The 23,069-nt window shown below is 41.8% G+C and overlaps 1 protein-coding gene across 2 annotated transcripts; it reads left to right on the plus strand.

Annotated features, from left to right (window-relative positions):
• The first annotated feature begins 1,366 nt into the window (after nt 1-1,366).
• TGIF2 (TGFB induced factor homeobox 2) lies at nt 1,367-21,689 on the plus strand. 2 transcript variants are annotated; one of them, XM_029613258.1, is made up of 3 exons: nt 1,367-1,561; nt 7,552-7,790; nt 16,133-21,689. In XM_029613258.1, exons 1-3 carry the CDS (start codon nt 1,531-1,533, stop codon nt 16,748-16,750), a joined length of 888 nt encoding a protein of 295 aa, XP_029469118.1. In that variant the 5' UTR covers nt 1,367-1,530; the 3' UTR covers nt 16,751-21,689. The 2 variants fall into 2 exon arrangements, with proteins under 2 accessions (XP_029469118.1, XP_029469119.1); XM_029613259.1 differs by lacking the exon at nt 1,367-1,561 and adding an exon at nt 2,350-2,468.
• Nucleotides 21,690-23,069: the final 1,380 nt, after the last annotated feature.

Genomic DNA, 23,069 nt, shown 5'->3' on the forward strand with positions numbered 1-23,069 from the left:
GTGCTGCACACACTGATGGCACTCTATAAAGGATAATAATGAGCGCTTGTGACTTTAGCCACAGGAAGGCAGGGAAAATAATAAGCCCAAGAGATGGGTAAAAGGCACAGGGAAGTGAGCTGGCTGGCTGGAGGTGATGCTGCAAGGCAGAGGTTAAAGGCAGGACTGGAATCCATATGGCCCCTTGGAGTTCACACCTACCAGAGTTCCTTCCTCCTAGATTTATCCTGGCTGTTGACATCTTGGAATGACAACTTGATCACTTCTCCTCCCTGGACTGCCAACTAAAATACCATGAACAGGAAATAGAAAGGGCAGCAAGAGCTTCCTCCATGAAGAGAAAGCCAGAGAGAGAGATGCAACAACATGGATCTAGGAGAAGCAGATATGAAAACCAGGGACTGAAAGAAACATCAGAATATATAATGTTTGGCATAATCTTACTAATGACTTTCAGATTACTCAACAATACTCAGCTTTCCTGAGAAGCAGAAGAGACACTGTTTTATTTGGAATTGATAGCAAATAAGATACATAGAAAACTAACAAATGCAATTAGATTTTGGGAAGAATCGCTCTGCTATTCGCCCTAAAATGAAAATAAAAGCTAAATGTGGATTTCCCACATAATTCATTTATTTTCTGGTCTTCTGTCTTAATTTTGTCTTTTTGCTCCTGTTATGGCTCTGCTAAAATTTGCCAAATTGGAAGCTTGTAAAGAGACTGCACAATTTGAAATAAATCAAATAGAGTAAAACTAACTATCCCGTCCCCTTTGAAAGGCTGTGTTTGTCAGTGACAGACTGAAACGCAGCTCCCATCCCCCACTTCCTTGACAACAGTCAAAAGTCTGATCCCACCTCCCAGTCTCCAGCTCTTAATGGGGGCGGGGGTGTTCTGCCGGATCCTGCTTTCCAGCCTCCAGAATTTAGTGAGAAATGTTTAAAATCTGATTCTCTCCATGAAGGGGGGGGGGGGGGGGGCTGTCGAAATGCCGTTGACCCTTTCTGCTTGATCCCACTCCCAGTCTCATTAAGGTAGAGGCAGTTTGAAAGCTGTTGATCCTCTGCTCTATCCCACCTCCTAGTTTCCAGCTCCTAATTAGGGAAGGGGGTTGTCGATCTTTTGCCTGATTTTGGATTCCCAATCTCCAAACTTTACGGAGGAGGGGGTTCAGTTTGAAAGCTGACTTTCCTCTGCCTGGTCCCACCTCTGGGGGGGGGGGTGTGAGGGGGGGGGTGTTAGTTTGAAAACTGTAGTCTCAGTCTTTCTTGCGGTGCAGTCCGGCAGCAGCAGACGCAGCCATTGGAGGGAGGGGGAGCGAGTCCGTGACGTCACCGCCGAGAGGTGGTTTCCAGGCCGAGCTGTCAGACGGTGTCAGGTATTAAACACGTTCAGCTCGGTCTCAGTTTAAAGCTCTCCCACACACCCCCCGCCCCTCTTCTCCCCAGGAGAGACGGGGCTTTGAGATCTTCGCTCCCTAAAGGACGTGCAATAGCCCCATCACCCCAGGCCCGGGGAACTAGCAACATGAGGCCGGCGATCAAGCTCCAGGAGTCAAGTAAGTTTGCTTTTTTTTTTCTCTCTTTCTCCCCCTGTTTAAAACAAAGCGAAATCCGTGCGCGCCATTGCCATGTGCTGCAACGCTGCTCACGTGGCTTTTGTTTGAACATAACTTTTCTTTTGCTTTACTGCTAACCAGATCGCCTCTAGATCCAGGTAGGGAGGGGTACGCAGAAAAAACTCTCCCCCGACAGTATAGATCGGAAGCCGGGAAGTAAGAGCCCTAACTTTAGGGAAAAAAGAAAAACAAACCAATCTTCACATCACTCAGCTATGGAAAGGGGGAAAAAGGAGAGAGGCGGAAAAGCGAGGGCAGGCTTTTGTGTCTGTTTACATTTATTGCAGGAGAAATGAACATACAACTAACTCTTCATGACTATTCTCCTCCCCCCCCCTCCCTCCCAAAAAAACCCCCCCAACTCTGAATACAATAAAAAATAAATAAATACAACTTTCTCCAAACGGATCTCTCGGCAAAAATAACGGGAGGGAGCCCGTCCGTCTCCGTTTCAAACCAAACAAACGCAAAGTTTTATGTTTTTATGTGCTTCTTGCTGAGGCTTGTAGTGAAGTGACAGCTGGGGGGGGCGGTTGATGGTGGAGAGACGAGGGAGGGTGAAGAAGCAGGGAGGAGGGCTGGGGGAGCCCGCGCAAGTTCCTGTTTCTTTTTGGAAACAAAGAAAACTCTGTGCAGGCATCTGTCACTGAGAGGGAGAGAAAGAGAGAGAGAGAGAGAGAGAGAGAAAAAACTTCGGCCTCTGCAGCGCCAGAAAACTTCTTTTTTTTTTTTCATTGTTGTTGCGTCCTCCACCCCCCCCCCCCCCCGTCCCTTTGTTGCCGGGCGCCGCTGATACAAAGTAACCAAATAAAGCCCCTCATGGAAAGAGACGGCAGGAATTTTCTGGGTGAGACGGAATTTTTATTTAGAAGGGGGGGGGGGAGGGAAAACATGGAGTCTGCGGGATGGCAGCAAAGTTTGTTTTGTGATCGAGCTGGTGGTAGGGGGTAGAGATTTAAAGGGCAAACGGCAGAGAGACGGTTTGGGTCGGGGGTAGCTGCACTGGGGGGTGGGGGGAGCGCCTCTCTCGCGCCCCCTTTATTTTTCTTCACAGAAAAATAGCTTTTCGGTCGTCCCCCCCCCCCCCCACGCACTTTTTTTTTTTTTTTTTTTAAAGAGTGGCAAGCCCCCCGCTCCCTCCCTGTGCTGATATTTTCTATCGGGTTTGAAATCCATTTAATTTAAAAAAAAAAAAAAGATATTGGCTCTTTTTTTTTTCTTCTAGAGATTCAGGCTCGGGGCAGTTTGAAAAATAACTGCACATTGTGTCTGTTAGAGCAGGCCTCGCCGCCCCCCCCCCTCCTCCCCGAGCCAATGTGAGGGAGGGGGCTTTTGTTATGGCAAACAGAAAAAGTTGCTTGTTTTGTGTGTAAACTTTTTTTTTTCCACTTTAAATCTCTACTTACTTTTTCTTCTTGTTTCTTTCTGAATCCGTTAAAGAGCTAAGCAAAAAAAAAAATTAAAATTTTTTTTTTTCAAATATCACAGTTTGATGTTGGGAGGGAAATAGCTGTTCATAAAAAAAAAAAAAAGTTCTAAATATGAAAATGAAACTTAATTTAGCTTCCTGAAATTCCTGGTTAATTTACTTTTTTTTGTTGTTGTTTGACGGGGGGGGGCTGCCATTTTCCGGCCCAGGGGCCGGTGGTGAAGTGGATGCAGGAGGGGGAGGCTGCTTCTCTCCCAGGCCCTGGCACAGGCTGGATCCATACTCGGAGTTTCTCACATGCTCGGCCTCAGACGCCCCCTTGACTGCCGGAGGGAGGGGAACAAGATCCCATTAGGGAGAACACAATGGCATTTTCGCCTTGTTTCAGAGGCGCATTATTCCCTGCTGATTTGGATTCAGTTTGTTTAGGGAGGTGGGAGAATGCCAATACTTATGTTCATTTTCTAAGATTTGAACTTTTTTTTTATTTTATTTTTTTAAACCACGTGTCGGACTTCTTGTATCATTTTTTTTTAATATGAGATTTCTTTCCAGGATTCAACCAGTTAATTAAGAAAACAATTTTAGAAGATCAAATTTTCTTGATTTTTTTTCTTTGTTTATTTAAATATTAAAATCATAATTTTGAATGAATTATTAAAACACCTTTGCAAACCTTCTCCTTGTTGAAAGTAACATGATTTTGACAGTTCAGGATCTGAATTAATCTGTGGTTAATATCATCTTCATCTTATCCCATTTGCAAGAATGGTTTTACTTGCAAAAATCTGGAAAGTGAATTTTATAAGCAGGGTGGTAGTAAACTTCCAAAAAACAATTTTTCTTTTCTACCTCAAAAAATGGAAATTGATTTGACTGCCAAACTGTTTGTTTGGTTTTCTTTTTTTTTTTTAGTCTTGCCCATACTCCACAGTGTGTTACAAGACTTGAGGGGGACATAATAGATTAAAGTAGTATTTGGAATTTAAATAAAAAGGTTTTTGCTCTGTCAAAATTTGACATTGAAAGTAACAATAATAGAAAGTGTGATAGTTTTGGAAAGTAGGGTATGTTTCACCTGCTATTTATTTATTTAAATTCTTTTAATATACCGATGCTCAAGACCATGTCTTATCGTACCGGTTTACTAACAACAATACTTGGACACAAACTTAAAATTGTGGTTCTAGTTCCAAGCTTCACCAATTAACAAATCAAGTTCCATGAAGTCAGTAAAACCTTTTCACCCCTTGTTACCTGCATGATTTGCAGATGCTTTGCTGTAGGCTTGCAATCACTTGTCTACAGATCTCTTCTGTAATGTGCTAGATAACGTTAGCAGTATATAGAAAGGTAGAAATACATGCAGGCTTTAATAGTTCATTTGACAAGCTAGAACAAGCACATCCTTTCAGAGGCCATGTGCTGCTAGCATGGATTGTTGAGCAGTGCTTTTGCTTCCTTTAAGGTGCCTGTCCACTTTAGGTCTGGAGCATACTTGCGCCAGATCATGGAGGGGAGGAGGGCTTGATGGTCTCTGATTTCTTTGCTTTCCTCTCTGCGCACTCTAGTATAGTGATGGAGGCCTTCCCAGCAGAGGCATCCAGTTTGCTGATTATAGAGAGGGTTTGTTGTGTGCAGCACACCATGGACCTTTGCTTTTGTTAGCACTCCAGGAGGAGACCTATGTACTAAAGGGTTTCTTTAATTTTGTGCCTCTGGGAGTGGGGAATGCCAAGTACACCTAGCCCTAGGTTGGTTATAGAGGGGCTCAGCATATCTGTGTTTCTGCTTCCACCTATGAGAAGGGAGCCCCCATCCTTATTTATTTATTTTTTTATACTTTTCTGTTATTAGAGAGCTGTACAGTGAGCTGCTTTTAAGAGTGACTCAAATCTCAAAGGCACCCCTCTCACTCAAGTGACCTTAACATTTAAGTGTCAGTTCTGATTCTGTGTGGTTTGAAGTTCTTTGTGGTGTAAAATAACCACACAGAATACTCTGAGCACCCAAATGTGGTTTCCGAGCCACAGGCTGAGCATGGATGGGTTCACACTTTCTTTGAGAGAATGAGAGATTCTGTGGCCCAGATGGAACACTTGTGTGACCCTGCAGTTACTCGATGGTTGCATGACTGGGAATTAATAGCCTCCGAGGTGCTTGATGTTATAAACAAACATGAATCTCCACAGCAACCAGAGTTGGGTTTTTTTTTGGGTTTTTTTCCTCTGGCATCCTTATGTTATAATTTATTCTTTCAGAATAAAAAAATTAATTATAGCAGCATCTCTCTATTTGTTAATGACTCAGGGACTTCTGACCCTCTTCCTGGACTGTTAAATATGAAAGTAGCTACCCACTTCATTGGATATCATTTCTTAAATAAATAAATAATGCATCAGAACAGAACCTGGGGATAAATCAACATTCAGGCTGAGCAATTTTTACATTTTTCCATTCTGAATGGCTAATTGGATAAGAATTCTTATACAAGGTGTGCGGAACAAGCTGTAATAATCTTCCTTGATGGCTGAAGTATCTTCTGCTGACCAGTTCTTCCAGGGTGCAAGGCCATCTCAGTACTTGTATTAGCATCTCATAGGTTTTCACTGTTAGTGACTTCAAACACATGAGTAAGCTATTAAAAAGAGAATGAGACAAATTATTGGAACATTAAGAGACAAAAGCGATTGGTATGGTGGCCTTAATTGACTGAACTTGTTGGATTAAAACATCACTGGCATATTTCATAAGGCCTTACCTTGTGCCTGGACTTCTCAAACTTGTCCCACTGATCCTAGTCAGTCAGGTTTTCAAGAGATTCACAATGAATATGCATCAGATACATTTTCATATGCTAGATCTCCACATGTATGCTTGTCTTTCTCTCATGCGTATTCATTGTGAGTCTCCTGTAAAGCAGCTGGCTATAGGGTCCCCAGGTCAGGTTTGAGAAGCACCAAGATACAGTTTACACATTGCGATTATAGGCAACTGACCCACTGGAATCAGCCATTGAAAGGCAAATACTATTCCATTTCTTGGTGGAGAAGGCATGGAAGAAGCAGAGGGAGATCATGGATGCATTTTTTTTTTTTTTAATATGGTAATGCTCAAGCTCTTTTGATACTCTCTGCAACTCCATGCATGCCTCATACCATGCACTTGTAATATGTTTATCTACAATACAAGCCAGTCTGATGCCTGCTCCTACACAGCACTTATAGATGGTGTTTAAGCACAAAAGGAAATCAATTTCAACAAATTGCCCCTCCACCAGCGCCAAAAAAAGCAAAAAACTTGATGCACAACATGTTGAATAATAAATCTATTTTATCTTAAATACCGAGTTGCTGTCTTGTGTGTCACCAAGCGCTGATCATTGTTACTTCATGTATGTATTTCTCAGTGATCAGCTGAATAACAAAAAATTATTAAAATGAAGGCATCTCTAAATACAAAGGGGGAAATTTTCAAAAGCATTTAGAGGCTTAAAATTGAGTGTAAATGGGCTTTTGAAATTAGCTGCAGTATATGCCATTGAATTGCCCTTAAATTTTATGCGCTACGATAGTATTTTACATATATACGTGTAATTCCTTTCAAAATTACCTTCCCTGTGTACAGCCCAAAGGGCATCTAAATACATGATTTGTCCAGGTAACTCACCAAAATTATTTCAGAAAAAGCTGGAGTGCTGTTGATTTAAATGTCTGTCCCCCTTTTTTTTTTTTTTAAGGGAATTTTATGCACCAGAGGTGATGATAAAAGCTTGTGTTGCATTGCACATTTGCTGGATCCTCTCATAAGGTTGAGTAGGGTTTACCGGGGTGTCTGACAGAAAAGTTACAGCTGATTGAGAATAGCACCGTGATACTGGTATGTGGGAAATCCTAGAAGGGAACAAATTTTCCCGATGTTGGCCTCATTGCACTGGTTATCATTAGTGGGGAGGGCAAAACTTTAGCTAATTGTTAGCTTAATTTAATTTTTAGCTTAAATTTTCATAGCTTATATTTGAAGGGGCCAATATTTATCCTCCAAATTGTTTGGCATAATTCTAGATAGCCTATGCAGTCATCAAAGTCTGCACAGTTAGATCTGTCACATAGAACTAGTAGAGGTTCAAAGTGGGCTTTTACTGCTCTTGTTCTTTGACTCTGGAATGATTTACCTGTGGTAACTAGGAATGACTGTAATTATTTACGGTTGTGAAAATTGGTTGTTACATCTATTTCCTAAAATTGTGCACTAATATCAATAAGGTCTGATAAGTGATGGATTGTGGGGTGGATGATGGGTGGAGAGCTGTCTGTACAGTCTAGTGTGTTTTTTGTTTTTATGTTCTGTATTTGGTTTTGTTATGTGAACTATTGTAAGTCACTTATTTTTTGACAGGTTATGTGGTATATACATTTTAAACATTAAATAAGCTGTTCTTTGAGATTTATATCAATTTGTTTTTTATTTATTTATTTTTTGTTTGTTTTTTTCCTCCTAGCATTTAGCCAGGAAAAGCATGTAGACTTTTCCACAATGTCAGACAGTGACCTGGGGGATGAAGAGAGCTCAATCTCTTTTGACCTCCCCCAGTCCAATAAGAGGAAGAGGCGAGGAAACCTGCCCAAGGAGTCTGTGAAAATCTTGCGGGACTGGCTGTATGAGCATAGGTTTAACGCCTACCCCTCAGAGCAGGAGAAGCTCAGCTTATCTGGGCAGACCAGTCTGTCTGTGCTGCAGGTGAGTAATTCTCTCTCGCTGTTTCTCATCATAAGTCTGTGACAAGATGTGTAGTAGAATTCTCAGATTCATGGGAATCTGGCAGGAACCACAGGGGTAGATTTTCAAACTATGCGAATAGGCCTACTTTTGCTGGCGCATCAGGCGCAAGCAAAAGTACGCTGGATTTTAGTAGATACGCGCGGAGCCGCGCGTATCCACTAAAATCCTGGATCGGCGCGCGCAAGGCTATCAATTCTGTATAGCCGGCGCGCGCCGAGCCGCGCAGCCTACCCCCGTTCCCTCCAAGGCCGCTCCGAAATTGGAGCGGCCTCGGAGGGAACTTCCTTTTGCCCCCCCCTTACCTTTGTCGGGGGATTTACGCCTCCCTCTGGGAGGCGTAAATCCCCGCGCGTCAGCGGGCCTCCTGCGTGCCGGGACGCGACCTGGGGGCGGGTCCGGAGGGCGCGGCCACGCCCCCGGGCCGCCCCGGGCCGTAACCACGCCTCTGGGTCCGCCCCTGAAATGCTCCCGGCATGCCCCCTAAACGCTGCGCGGTTCAGGCCCGCCCCCCGACAGGCCCCGACACGCCCCCCTCGGAGAACCCCGGGACTTACGCGAGTCCCGGGGCTCTGCGCGCGCCGGTAGGCCTATGTAAAATAGGCTCACCGGCGCGCAGGGCCCTGCTCGCCTAAATCCGCACGGTTTTTGGCGGATTTAGGCGAGCAGGGCTCTGAAAATCCGCCCCACAGTGTGAACACTTCTGCTGTGGCCCTGGAACTGAACTGAGAGCACTGGCTCATTTCACATAGGCCACCTGAGCTGGCATTTGAACAGTGAAAGTCTCTATTATGCTGTGTCCAGTCCCTTGAGCCATCCAGTCTCTAGAAGTGAGTAGTGAATAGATCCCACTGAAAGTTCTGTTACATTATTAGTTTTCCCTTTCTAGAAAAGATACTTCTCATATTGCAGCAATTTTTCTGCCTTTTCTCCTCCAAAATGTTATCTAGATTTCAAGCTTCTTGGTGACATTAAGATGTCTCTCTCCTTTTCTCCCCCTAAACCAAGAACCTTCGAATGTCAACAGCGGCATGATCTGTAATTCAGATGCTTCCATCACCTTGCACAGGACACACTTTGGGATGTTTTTTGATCAAGAGATTTACACAAAAAACTGAATCTATGTAAAATGTAGGCAGATAGCTCCCCCAGTCATCTTGACACCAACATGAAAACATTATGATGGGAATGACTTACTACATAATACCTGGCTAAAACAGCAGTGGTAGCTGCATTCTTCCAAATATTAATTTGTCTGTATATTAGCTCAAATGCTTACTCCTATCCTTTTTCCTCTTTTGCTCTTCCATTTTATTTCTCTTCTGGAATAGTTGGTACACACCAGTATGTTCGCAAGTCCTGTTTTTATATGCCTGTTTTTTAAGCCTCCTCTGATTCTAGTTTGCATGCCTTACATGCATTGGTGTGATGCCTGCATGCAGCTCTCATATGAATCAACTGTGGGAAACAAAATAAAATACAAATTAATAAAAACATAAAATGCAAAAAAAATAGCCAGTAAAAACTACCAAAACAGCAAGCCATTAGAAACATAGAAAGGAGGCCAGCTACTACAAACAAAAGGATCAGACTGGCCTCAAGCGCCTCTATAAACAAAAAAAGTTTTTATAACTTCTTAAAGGTATGGTAAATTTTCTGGCAGAGAATTCCATAGAACAGTGCCAGACACAGAAAGCTCGCTCACATGTCTCTGTAACCTAGGCTAGAGAGGGAGAAGGGACCTCTAAAAGATTTTGATGTACTGATTTTATAATCTGAGAGGGCTTGTAAATGCACAAGGTTGCACTAAGCCAAGGATGGCATGGAGATGTTTAGCAAGTTAAGTATCAATGAAAGAACTTTATATTGCCTAGGGTACTGGAAGCCAGTTGTAGAGCTTATAAAACAGGTGTAATATGTTATTTATTTAGTTATTGATCTGTTACTATGTTCTAGGTTACACAATGTTCCTTGTAAAGGCTTTGCCTATATATATCCTTGTTTTAAGTTATCTGTAAACCGGCACGATGTGCAAACGGTTGCCGGTATATAAAATTAAATAAATAAATAAATAAAATAAATAAAGCGACCTGAGGATGTGTGCTGGTCCTCCTAAATAGATGGCATTATAATAATCTAGACTCGGGAGAATCAAAACTTGCAATGCAGAACAGAAATCTGATTTCAGCAAAAGCTTTAGCTGTTGAATCATACAAAATTTCAAAAATATTGCCTTGGCAACAGATTTAGCTTGAAAACAAAGTGATAGATTGGGCTCAATCCAGACTCCTAAATTCTTGACCTGTGACAAAATCGATCTATTACAGCCATTAAACTGAAGTTGGTGGGGGCATCTTTTGGCAAAAACAACTAAGAATGATAATTGTTGGGGAAGCTTTTAAACACCAATATTTTGTTAAGACTGAAATAACTCTTGGTCCATAGTAATTTTTCTCATTTTATTGGGATATTTATTACTCGTCTTACTGCAGAGGCACCCCAAGGTGAGGTACAAAGGCAAAAGATAAATCCAAATGATAAAAATCAAACTTATGCACCAATAATAAAATATCATTCAACTTTTAAAACAATAAGATAAAAATGAAAGACAATTGCCAAACTAAAGCAAAACCTTCCCCAGAACAATATACCCTGTATTACATAGTAAAATATTAAAGCAAATTAAAACATGCAACAGTTTTCATTTTAATTTTGTTTTAAATACCAACTGGATTGGGGTGCCTCTGCTAATGCTGAGAGCTACGATCACTTTTTGTACTGGCATAAAACTGCACTATATCTTTCAGTTCAGTGCACAAACAGCAGTTTGAAAGAATTCTTCTGTTCTCAGGGAAAATACCGTAAGTAGTTCCCTGCTCTGGGGCAGAGCATAAAATGTGTGCTTCACAATACTGTCACTCTAAAATATCCGGTGAGTTTTTTTTTCTCCAATGCGGAAGGCAAATCTAGTAGATGTGTTTCATTTTTTTGAAAAAAAAAAGAATACAAGATTTTTGTTTGGTTTCTTTCTTACCCGATCTGTTGGCTCCAAATGGAGCAGGCGTGATCTCCAGTCGCTTCTGCCCTGCTGTGGCTAGTTTTCAAATTGGTGTTTGTGCCATTTTGCTGTATGGTGTCGACAGGCTACACTGCAAAACGGTGCGAGCATTGGGTCACCAGCACCATTTTGAAAACTAGCAGTAGGAGATTGCTACTGCCACATTTGGAGCCAACAAATGGGGTAAGATGCTGAAAGGGTTGGAGAAAGGAGTCCTGGATTTATTTTTGTTGGCGGGAGGGGATAAAATCCAAGTTCTGACACCATTTTTTATTTTGTATTTTATGGGGATTTTTTTTTTTTCATTTACAAATTCTTATATTCTGCCCAATCCAAGACCCATAGTTCTGGGTTAATATTTAATTTATATTAAATGAAACAAAAAAAATAAGGGAAAAAAAGAAAATGTGCAGTGCATACCCTTTAAAAACAGTATTTTGACTGTTTTACTGAAAGCTTTGTGACTTTGATCTGTTAGGGTTTTTTTAAATTTCTCTTTATATCTAGCAGAGATATTATCTTTAACTATTTTTGTAAGCTCTGTGGCCTGGTATGAATGGTCAAATTTATTTAAAAGTTAGTTTTGCCATACATGTAGAAAAGGAACACATCATCGATTTTTACTTTGTGGGTTGTTTTTTTTTTTTACCCTGTTAGTTTTTGAGAATGCTCTTGGCTGTGCTACTTGTAAGAGAAGCAGGAAGGCATGACCCCTGCTGGGATGTAATGTCCCTCCCCCACCCTAGGAATGTAAAGAAGCAACTGAATGGAAAACACTTGAAGGTGTCAATTAACAGCAAATTGTAGGCAAATTCCTCCATTTCCATGTGACATCCTGATGCACACCCTAGCCTGTAACAATTGAAACAGTTTGCATATCAAAGGCCATACCAGTAGATTTGTGTGCTATATATTTGGGATATCAATGGCCTCTCTGAAACAAAATGAGATTTGGTTTTTAAATATTGAAGTGTCTTTGTGGGAATCATGGGTAGCACTGGTATGAAGGAAATGACAGAGACCTTGGCCACAAGCCCTAGCTATATCTCACACTTTCAGGAGTCTGGATGATTTCTAGTAGTGGCCCACATCTCTTATCCGTATAGGACATGTAACAAGATCACAGGCTTCCACTGAACAGTTTTTTTTCTTTAGAAATCTCTACATTCTCTTCTCATCTCTCCTCCCATGTTTCCCTCTCTTATCATCTTTCTGCCCCAGACACTTTGCCGGAGCAACACTAGGACCCTTGTCAACCCGGAGGGGATGTCACCTTAGAGACCAGCCTTCAGCACTGCTTTGTGGCCAGCAAGGGTCACCCTAGTAATGGCAGATGCCTTCCCACTCTCCTGGGCTTGAGTGATTGAAAGTTTCAAGCATGTTCTGGAGCCTTCTCAGACAAGAGGTTTAGTACAGTGCTGCAGCCTGATTCATGGGGCCAACCCAAGATGTTACAGGTGTTAATTTTTCTTTTCCATGTTTTTAGCCTCCGTTCTATCTGAAGAGAAGCTTATGAGATTACATATAAACAGAAAAATTGCCATACTGGGTCAGACCAAGGGTCCATCAAGCCCAGATCCTGTTTCCAACAGTGGCCAATCTAGGTCACAAGTACTGGCAAGATCCCAAACAATAAATAGATCCCATGCTGCTGTTGCATAGTCATAAGTAGTGACTATTCCCTAACAAGAAAATTTTCAAAGGCCGATGCGTGCAAATGCTGGGCCCTGAATGCCCTGTGAGCATTTTCTAAAGGGGCTAGCCACACATGTTATCACCTCTCAGAAGGGGCGGGGTCTGGGTGGGGGTGGGCTCACTGACTGGCACGTGGAAAAAAATTTGAGTTAGGTAGGGGTCGGGGAGGAGAGGGGAAGAGATAGGAAGGGTAGGCCTAGACATAGGAAAGTTCCCTCTAAGTCCGCTCCTTAATTAGAGGGTACTGGGAGAGACATGATTGCATCGCCACGCGTGGGCTTTTAAAATCCCACCCCCCACATGCGGAGGTGGCAAACCATCCGCACATGCGCGTTCGGATATCATATTTTATAACACGCGTGAGTGTTTATAAAATAGCCACGTCCATGTGCACACGGGCCAGGAACTGCATGCACATGACGCATGCATGCGTGTCTTAAAATTGATCCCCTAAGTCTGCTTGGCTAATAACTTGTCCAAACCTTTTTTTACACCCAGCTATGCTAACTTCCTTAACTACATTCTGTAGCAATTAATTCCAAAGCTTAATTGTGGGTTGAGTGTGAGAATTTTTTTCCGATTTTGTTTTACACGTGCTACTTGCTAACTTCTACTCTCTCTTTCCTATCTTTTTAACCAGTTTGCAATCCGTAAAAGGACCTTGACTTTTATCCCCTGGCTTTTTAATTTTCTTAGGTGTCTCTCATGGGGTACTTTGTCAAACACCTTATACTACATCTACTGGCTCAACTTTAGCCACATGTTTATTAACCCCTTCAAAAAAAAATGTAGCTGATTTGTAAGGCAAGACTTCCCTTGGTTAGATATGTTTTGTGATTTTGTTCTTTAGAATAGTTTCCACTATTTTTCCTGGCTCTGGTCTATAGTTTCCTGCATCACCCCTGGAGCCCTTTTTAAATATTGGGGTTACATTAGCCACCCTCCAGTCTTCAGATAGAAAAGATGATTTTAATGATAGGTTACAGATTACTAGCAATAGAGCTGAAATTTCATTTTTTAGTTCTTTCAGAATTCTGGAGTGTATACCATCTGGTCCAGGTGATTTGCTACTCTAGGTTGTCAATTTGGCCTACTACATCTTCCAGGTTCACTATGATTTGTTTCAGTTCATCTGAATCATCATCCTTGAAAAACATTACTGGAACGGGTATCTCCCCAACATCCTTATTAGTAAACACCAAAGCAAAGAATTTAATTTAGTTTTTCCACAATGGCCTTATCTTCCCTAAGCGCCCCTTTAACCCTTCTATCACCTAACAGTCCAACAGACTGCCTCTACAGCCAGCTTCTTTTTAAATTCTCTCTTAGCCTGCTTATCAAAGTTTTTTACATTTAACTTGCCAGTGCTTATGCTTTTTCCTATTTGCTTTAGATGGATCTTTCTTCCAGTTTTTAAAGGAAGTTCTTTTGGCTGTCTTAAGGGGTATCAAGGGACAGAGGCAGGGATGTGATCATTGTAGTTTAGTTGGGTGGGACACAATTTCTCAGGGAGGTGTGTAGCAAAGAAATGTGTGCCCTGGGTGATTTGAATGTGAATCAATATGTATATGTAGAATCAAGGTTGTCTTAGAATCTGTTGGTTTCTGCTTGTATAGGTAGGGGGACATTTTCAAAAGAATTTTTTGCATAAACTCCAGTTTGTATGCAAATTGGATTAGGAATATTGGGGGAGGGGGCTGTTGTGGGGAAATATACACATCCTTTTTCTCACGCTTACAGTATGCATTCCAGGGGGGTGGAGTTAGGATGGGGAAAGCATTTGCGCTCTTAATTTCAATTTTCAAAAGCATGCATGTAAATGTACAAAAAGCTCAAAGGAGGGGCTAGCCAAGCACGCGAGTGAAAAGAACAATGTTTTTATACTATATAAATATAAAAAATGGTGAAAGAGTATGTGTAGCTTACTGCTGTGTGATAGAGAATGGTAAAGCATACCCATACAGCCAGAGGCTTCCATCAGTTGCAGCGTTTGAGTTCTGCAAATAATGTTGCTAAAGGCCATTAACGTTTATCCCTTCATTAGTATTGACTTGTCATTATTTATTATTTACTGATTGGTTTATTTACTATTCAGTTTTTTTTGTGTTTAAATGACATTTAAGTGACTGGTTAGCAGTCAGATTTTTATGTACACTGTTTGATTTGGCTTTACCTTTACATTCCTCTCTCTCTCTCTTTCTTGGTCACCACCCACATTTTATTATTTTCATGCAGGAAGCTACATCTGTTGGGGAGCTGGTATAACTTCCTGTGTGCATGTGCGTGTCTGCTCTGGGGCCACCTGCAAATTTTCAGCTGCATAATGCAGCTTTGAAAATTTGGGATAAAATCTGTTCCTCCGGACTTTAGCCATACGTGGGCTGCAGAAAATGACCCCCTCTCTCTCTAAACTGTACCTTGTGGTGATTAGCACATTACCGCCCTGCTTGCCTTGCTTTTCCTTATAGACTGTCCATGATGCTGAGGGAGGACTTTGTAGCCCAGAGCAGCTGCACCTAACTGAAAGGTCACAGAGTATGGTGGATCCTTTTTCCAGACAGACTTATTGAGGCTTGAGCTTTCAAGGACAGAGTCCACTTCCTCAGATGCATCCAAGAAAATGGATTCTTGTCCTCGAAAGCTGACGTCCTAGTTTAATCTGAGACCATGAGGTGCCACCAGCTTCTGTTTTTGCTATTACTGATTTGAACATGGCTATCCTCTTGCAGATAAAACGTGTTCGGCACATTCTCCTGCATGCTGTGACTCAGTAGCTGGAACATCCCAAAGCTTGATAGGAAATGCTGCTTCGCCTTTTTCTATTTATAGGTTGATGCATCCGCTTGCTTTTTAAGTCAGATTATTTACATTTTCTGCTATTGGTTCCTCCACCTTCTTCATTAGATTGTAAGGAAAGACTTCAATTGGATTTCCCTTGCCCATGAGGAAGTGGATGGACACTGTCTTGTACCCTCTGCCCAGCAAAGAGAACAGTAGTATTGGCTCCTTCTCTCTTTCTCAATCACAATAGCTGCCATTAAATTGGTTTTGATGCTTTCCATCTCAGAGGTGGCTGCATTCATGTTTCTGAGGTGCATTTAGATTCCATTTGGATTTATTCATTTCATACTTCTTATATTCTGCAACCTGCACAGTCAGTGTGGCGCACATGACAGCCATACACAATATAAATTTAAATAATACAGCACTTCGGTCTACAGCATAACATACAACATGAATGTAGTAATAAAACTACTACTGAACACATCTATAGTGCTACACGACATACACAGCACTGAAACTATCAACTAAAATACTAGCAAAAAAACATTAAAACAGATAATGTTCGGGTGTGTGGGTTTTTTTTGTTTTTGTTTTTTTTCCTTTCTAGAGCGTGGCGCCCTTACACACTTTCAAGGTCACAGGCCAAAAATATTTCCAGCTATCCCTGAATGATGCTTGTATGTGTCAGTAAATGCTTCTAGGGTTGTTCGTATCTTTGATTAGTTCTAGCACAACAATTGGATGATTAATTTGGACTTTCTTTCAGATTTGCAACTGGTTCATCAACGCAAGGAGGCGACTCCTTCCGGATATGCTGCGGAAGGATGGAAAGGATCCTAACCAGTTTACCATTTCGCGAAGAGGAGGTAAAACTTCGGAGGTCATCCTGCCTCGAGGGGGGACCCCAGGTGGTGGTCTGCTGGTGGTACCGCCTGTCGCAGCAGTAGGTGCTTCTTCTGATGCGTCTACCACGGCCACCACCCCCACTAATGTACTGTCCCTGGGAGTCGGCCCACAGGTCATCTGCCATCCTGGATCCCAGCCCTTGATTGGCAACCTTGCCATGATTGGCAGCCACAGTACAGACTTGGCTGAGAAGCCAAGCAGCCAACGGCGAGTGCAACTGGATCATCCCAAACCACACATCCCGCCCGGAAGCACCACGTCTCTGCTGGCCAGAACAGATGCAAGCAGCCCCACCACAGGACTTTTCAACACGCCACCACCAACGCCACCAGAGCTCTTTGGCCAGGACTTCAGCAGCTTTCAGCTGCTGGTGGAAGTGGCACTGCAGAAAGCCGCAGAGTTAGAATCGCAGCGTCAGAGTGAGCAGGTGCCTCTGTTGCACAGAGAAATGCCAGTGGGTAGCAGAAATCCCAATTAATCTTTGTTTGTTTGAATAGTTCCAATGTAACTTTTTACAATTTTTGTTCGAGATTTATTGCTGGAGTTGTGGGAGGTTTTTTTTTGTTTTGTTTGTTTTAGTACTCTCTAGTGGACTTTTTCTATTTGCAAAAGCAATGGCAGTGGGGAGAGAGACAAATACCCTCCCTTCCCCCCCCCCCCCCCCCCTTCTGATACACGCTGTGATGTGGCATCTCCTCCTGTGCCCCTTCTCCTCTTTACAGGGAGAATATGCCAGAAGTGAGCAATATTTTAGGACCAAGAACATTTTGAACCTTTTTCCATGTGGACTGTACTGGAAGCCTCCCCTCTCCCAGGATTTACATCTTCAACTGGCAAAACATTTTATATTATATTTAAAGAAAAAAAAGAAATGGTCATTGGTTTATGAACTAGTGAAGAGGTGACTCTCCTCTCCTCCCCCCCCCTCACCCCCACCCTTTGTAAGGATGATTGAGCGCATTATACTTTTGCCAAAGGAAGCTGGTAGTTTCTTCATGAATCTAGACTTGTAAAATCTGACCTACTCCAGCTTCTGAAGGTGGGACCATATGGATGCTAGTTTGCATTTTGCAGTGTCTTCCAAAATCATCATCACTACAGGGCAGATCTTGAGAGAGAGAAAACGTTCTGTCCAAATCCTTTATTTTCCTGTCTCGTCTTCTGTGTTTCTAATCCATTCTCCTGTGCTTTTTTTTGTTTGCTTTTAAACAGGAGCTTAAACTTTTAGCTGATTTAAATGAGTCAGTTTGAGAAAAGATACTGCAGTGGCTGGACTTGGCTTGCCCTCTCCAGATAACGTTACCTCTTGTTCACCCATTTCAGATATTACATCATAGAAGTAGCAAATATCAAATACATTTCATGGAACCATTTCTGGCAGTAGAGGCAGTTAATTTTTGATCCCTTGTTCCAGTGCTCTGTTAACTATTTGCAATAATATGAAAAAGCCATTAAATGAAATGAGTTGCCTCGGCTGTAAGTACAGGGCATGTTTCTAAATATGCACAGTGGGCTAGAATAAGCGGTAACCACCACAATGACTACAATTTGCTGGTCACAGATGTCATTACTTGCAGAAATTAATGGGCAAATGTTGTTTTAATGGTTGCCATTGGCTGCGGAGTTATTGAATTTCTGTTACTGTGCTTAAAGTCTTCTGGGTTGGCTCCCTCTGAAATACCCCCTTACGCCTCCTTTCAGAGAGAGGTTATCTGATTGTATAGCTCTATGGCAGGTTCTTAATAGTAGCTCAGAACCCAGAATGAATGTGATTTTGTTGTGTTTCGTGTCACCAATTCTAAAGGCAATCTAAAAAATTTCATGGTTTAGTTTTTGGCCAGCAGATTTTTAATAATATTTAGCAGAAAGGTTCAGTCCTGTGTATAAGTAACTGGTTCTCCACCTCTACTGTTTGGCAGTTGTGATGTCAGGTAGCAGCTATTAGAAAGAAGGGGCTTAATTTTTCATATAATGTGAGTTAGATCAATCCAGCAGAGTTACTATTAAATCAGACTGTATAAGTAAAAGGCATAATTGTTTGCAGATCACCCTTAAGGTTGAGATGGTGATAAGATTATTGGCTGCAAGTGCCCCCTGAGCTCCCACTTTCCCCAGCCGGCAGTATATACCAAAAGGGGTTCACTATTTTAATCTTCTGGTTGTGAGTCTTGGAGTTATTGTAAATAAAATTCACTGGATGGCTTTGAGAGGTGGGAGTTGCAAGAGGATTATAAGGCAGGGGCAAATGGAAATTAAAGAGGAGCAAAAGAAGAAAATGTCATTCCAGTTCTGTATGGCAGGAGGAAAAAGGCTAGATTTCCTGTCTCTGAGGTTTGAGGCCTTGAGAAACAGAATTTCACTCTTTTTTTTTTTTTTTTTTTTTTTTTAAACTGTATTTTGAAGCTCAGATGCTTCTGCTGTGAGTACAGGCCTCTGTTCCCTTCCCTCTCTCTGATCTGTGGGCTGAGAGGGGGGGCTTGGATGCTGTGGCAGTGAGGTGATAAGATAACAACAAGGGGTGGGAATGGATGGTGGAACTGAAGGGGACTGAACTCTTGAAATGTTACACTAGGGAGAGGAGGAGGCGTTAAGGCTATCAAACATTTGTGTCTGAACTTCATTTCAGTCTGGGGAAAAAAGATGTGGGGGAAGGGACAGAAAGGGGCTCCTGATCATGTTTACACTAGAACTGAGCTGAAAGTCCCCATATCCAATCTTCTTCAGGAAGTGCAAACCTTGTTATTGTGTGGGCCACTGCACTTGCATGCGGTGTTATGGTGCTCAGAGACACAGCACCATCTAATGGTCAGTATGCTTAAGAAGGAACAGGACCTAATGTCCCACTTTGTCTATAGTTCCCCTGCATTACCTACCTGCCATCACCTCTTCCAGTGATTTTTGTTTTGTTTTCATCCATTTTATTTGCCCTTCAGATTTTGTTTAATTACTGACAAAATAATCTTCTTATAATCAAGACTTAGGATTTTTTTTTTCCTGCCTTTTATCTTCCCCCATGCAAAGATCTAATTTTCACTCCTATCCATCTGGCTTCCATCGCGAACCATCATGTACAGTCTCTGGTATTTCTCCCATTACCTTACATTTTAAAGTTTGTTTTTTTTTGGTAGCTGAAAAAAAAGTCAGACAATTCTATTTGGTGCTGTATCCACTGCTGCCCTTTGGCCCTACACTAGGTGCTGCTGTAAGAGCAACTGTTTGCTTTTCTGCGCCATGCACTCAGTACTACTGCTCTGAGAGCTTGTCGTAGGATCAAAGTCTTCTTGGCAGTTAACAGTACTTATTAATGGGCCATCGAGCTAATAAATTTCAGGTGAATAAATGATAACCTATGGTGTGATATCGTAAAACGACACCACCTTACCTGTTTCTGGCTTTCTTTCCTTGAGGGGTATAGCTGATATGTCTTCCATTTGATGTCTTGTAGTACCCTGGTGTAACACTAGAATATCTCTAGGCATATTCATTAATGATAATGTGTATTAATTGCCAGTGGCTCCATTATTTGTAGTGGGGCCAATTCACTAAACCTGTGTTGGGTACATTAAGGTTAGTGTGGGTTACTGCGCTTTAGTGAATATGTCTCTGAGCCATAATATAGGCATTAAATAGTCCCTTCTCTTTCCACGGCCCCAGAATCCTTTGGAGAAGACATTTGGGGTCCCTGTGAAACAAGAGGCCCTGAGTATTTAACGTCTACTAGAGCTGATCCCAAGTCTCCTGGTTTAACATTGACAGCCAATCAGATTATTGGAGGTGAGGAATTTACTGGACTTTTGAGGCTTAAATAAGCAAATGACTTAGTGTAGAAATAAACAATTGAGTTGCAAATTCAGGTAGATTTGATTATTATTATTTTTTTTTATTTTGCAGCTCTTTACCCTGTAGCCTTTAGAATTTGGTGACTGGGTTGACATTAGTAACCAGGTGTCAGCATTGATTGATTGGCATTACAATTCCTCCATTCTTTTGAATTCAATGTGAACAAAAGATGGCAATGTACACGATTACAAGAAACAATCCTAGTTGATGGTGTAATTCTTCTATGCCATGAATACTGATGTTAGATTCTATATGGCTTTTTTTTTTTTTTTTGTAGTAAGACTACCATTGAACCCAACATAGTCCAAACCTGGGGGGGGGGGAGAAGGTGTGAGTGTGAACTATGTAGCAGGTTTAATAAAATAAGGAAGGGAATAATGCACAATGTGATGGGAGGTGCTACGACAATGTCTCTTGCCTTCAGTAGCAGGGAAGAGTAGGTTTTCATGATGGTACACATTGTGGATTTATTTTTAAATTCAATAACTTCTCCTCCACTGCCATGCAAACTGATGTGTATTGATTTATACTTTTTATTTTGAGGCACAATTTGTACCTTTAAATTCTCAGTCTGTTTTACTGCAGGATGTCATTGGCCACTTCCAGCAGAAAACAAGGCACGTGTTGGTCATAAACGGCTCTGCCTTTTTCTGTTGGTCAGAATCCAGCATTTATAAGTGTGTAATGGGCACATTTAACTGTAGCTGGAGCATGTGTGACCAAGGTGAAGGTGGGGGCAGTCATTAACATGCAGTGTGCTCCTTGCAATGGAAGAATTCCTGTTCTAAGGATATTTTTCATCTAGTTACGTACTGTTTTTGAAATGGGGGGGGGGGGGGGCGGTGAGGATCATTATGTTCAACCACCTTTCAATGTCCTGGAACAACTATTGTGTTTGGTCTCGCTCTCGTTTCCTCCCTCCCCTCCTGTACTTGCTGATGTTATCAGTTAAGAATCTGATCCCAAATGTGTCATCGGAAGAGGCAGCTACTGTACAAATTTTTATTTTAAACGTTCTTCATGACTACTGCTGGATAAGTCTCTCTACAATGGTTGGCCTACAATCAAATGTGCTAAACTCCAGCATGCTGTTTGAATACCTCTTTAGTTGCTAACCAAGGCTATTTAGACAATTTGATAAGTGCAATAAACACCTGTTCAATAAGCCCCAGCTCCATCCCCACCCCTATCTTTCTAATTCTGCTGGTGGCAGAGAAGCTTGGTTTGCAAACCAGTTTTTTCAGAGGCCTGGCTGTGCCTTTGTAATGTTACATGGGTTAAGGGGTGGGGTGGGAATAGAATAACATTTCTCATTGTGTTTTTTTTCTTTATCTGCAGAACCATGCTGCTGCATCCTGTTGGGCATCTTTTTTTTTAATTTTTTTTATTTTGTGAGTAATGAATGGCTTATTGGCTAAGGCTAGACCTCTTACTGGGATGTAAAGTGGCTGACATGATGGGGTGGGGAAGGGGGTGATGTGAATGGTAGTTGTCATTGACTGTAACTTTATTGAGCAATAGACTACTGTAAATAACTTTTCAACCTCTGTTTTTGTTAAATAAAGATTTTTTTTTAAATAGAAAGTTTGTCCTTACAATCCTTTAGCTGTACTTTTACAGTTTTGTAGTCAGGATGTACAGTCTAAATGTTTTTGCAGAACTGCAAAATAGGAGTTTTTTTGCTCGCTATCAGTACCACTCACAGATGAATTCCACTAATGCTTTATAATCATAAATAATTGTACTGTAATTTAGCAGGGGGATGCTGGATTGTTCTTATGGGATCAAAGTACACATTTGATGTTTGTAAGCCTTCAGCCCAGAGACTTGTGCAAGAATCTTTGCTGACACAGGTTTGGAGGCTGCTAAGTTTTTAATATAAAATGATCCTAAACAAGAAATGGCTCTCTTTGCATTGCTGGCCATCAGAGGAGGGAGATCTTGTCAAGCAAACGTGATTGAGTTCTTTGGTCACCTCCATCAGAGTGATGTAATGGATGTGGGCCATCTAGAATTCAATAAAGCCTTTCAGTAAGAATTGGCTGAAGATGAATAAAGTACTAACAGATAGCCTTGTCTGTAGAAATATGAAGGAGGGTGTTGACCAGGGACACAGTAAATAGGGCCAGGGCTTCTCAAACCTGTCCTAGGGCCCCCACAGCAAAAATGCATGAGATAAATATCCTTACATTGTAGACTGGGTCTATGCACATTTTTCTCCTGTATATTCATTGTGGTTACCGGGAAAACATCACTGGACAGCTTTGGGAAGCCCTAACATAGGGTAATTTTGGCATGCCAAGTGGTCTTTATCTGCTGTCAACTGCTGTGTTAAACCCAAACATAAACCCTGGCTGCACCGGTTTTCAGTATCACTTTATATTTTATGCCACCTACTGTACAACTGCACGCACCTTACCTTAGATACAAGATGCAGAGAGGCTAGATGTACAGCTCAGAGGCAACTAAAAGTCAAAAGGATTAAGATTGGCAATATTTACCCAGTCTTGTTTTATTTCTTTTCCAAAGCATTCTGAAGGCTGTGTGGAGTGCTCTCCTCAGTAACGGCAGCATACTTTTAGGATTGGGGAAACGAACGTGCTTGACACTTTGTAATATGGTGCAAGGTGGCCATCTGCCAGTTAGCATTAGAGTTCTAAAAAGACATTTCATAGCAAACTTTCAGGTCGATACAGTACAGTGCGCTCCGATGGAGCGCACTGTTAGCCTGCTCTTGGACGCGCGTTTTCCCTTACCCCTTATTCAGTAAGGGGAGGAAAATGTGCGTCCAACCCGCGGCACCTAATAGCACCCTCAACATGCAAATGCATGTTGAGGGCGCTATTAGGTATGCGCGCGGGATACAGAAAGTAAATGTGCAGCCAAGCCGCACATTTTACTTTCACATTTTACTTTCAGAAATTAGCGCCGACCCAAAGGTCGGCGCTAATTTCTTC

The sequence above is a fragment of the Rhinatrema bivittatum genome, chromosome 8 (assembly GCF_901001135.1).
Source record: "Rhinatrema bivittatum chromosome 8, aRhiBiv1.1, whole genome shotgun sequence".
NCBI classification, from domain to species: domain Eukaryota; kingdom Metazoa; phylum Chordata; class Amphibia; order Gymnophiona; family Rhinatrematidae; genus Rhinatrema; species Rhinatrema bivittatum.

What these genes read in the sequence shown, in the direction of transcription:
- TGIF2 (XM_029613258.1), top strand. Translation starts at nt 1,531, where the DNA reads ATGAGGCCGGCGATCAAGCTCCAGGAGTCAA. An exon ending in GATCAAGCTCCAGGAGTCAA is followed by an intron (nt 1,562 to 7,551) that starts GTAAGTTTGCTT and finishes TTTTCCTCCTAG; the next exon opens with CATTTAGCCAGGAAAAGCAT. An exon ending in CCAGTCTGTCTGTGCTGCAG is followed by an intron (nt 7,791 to 16,132) that starts GTGAGTAATTCT and finishes ACTTTCTTTCAG; the next exon opens with ATTTGCAACTGGTTCATCAA.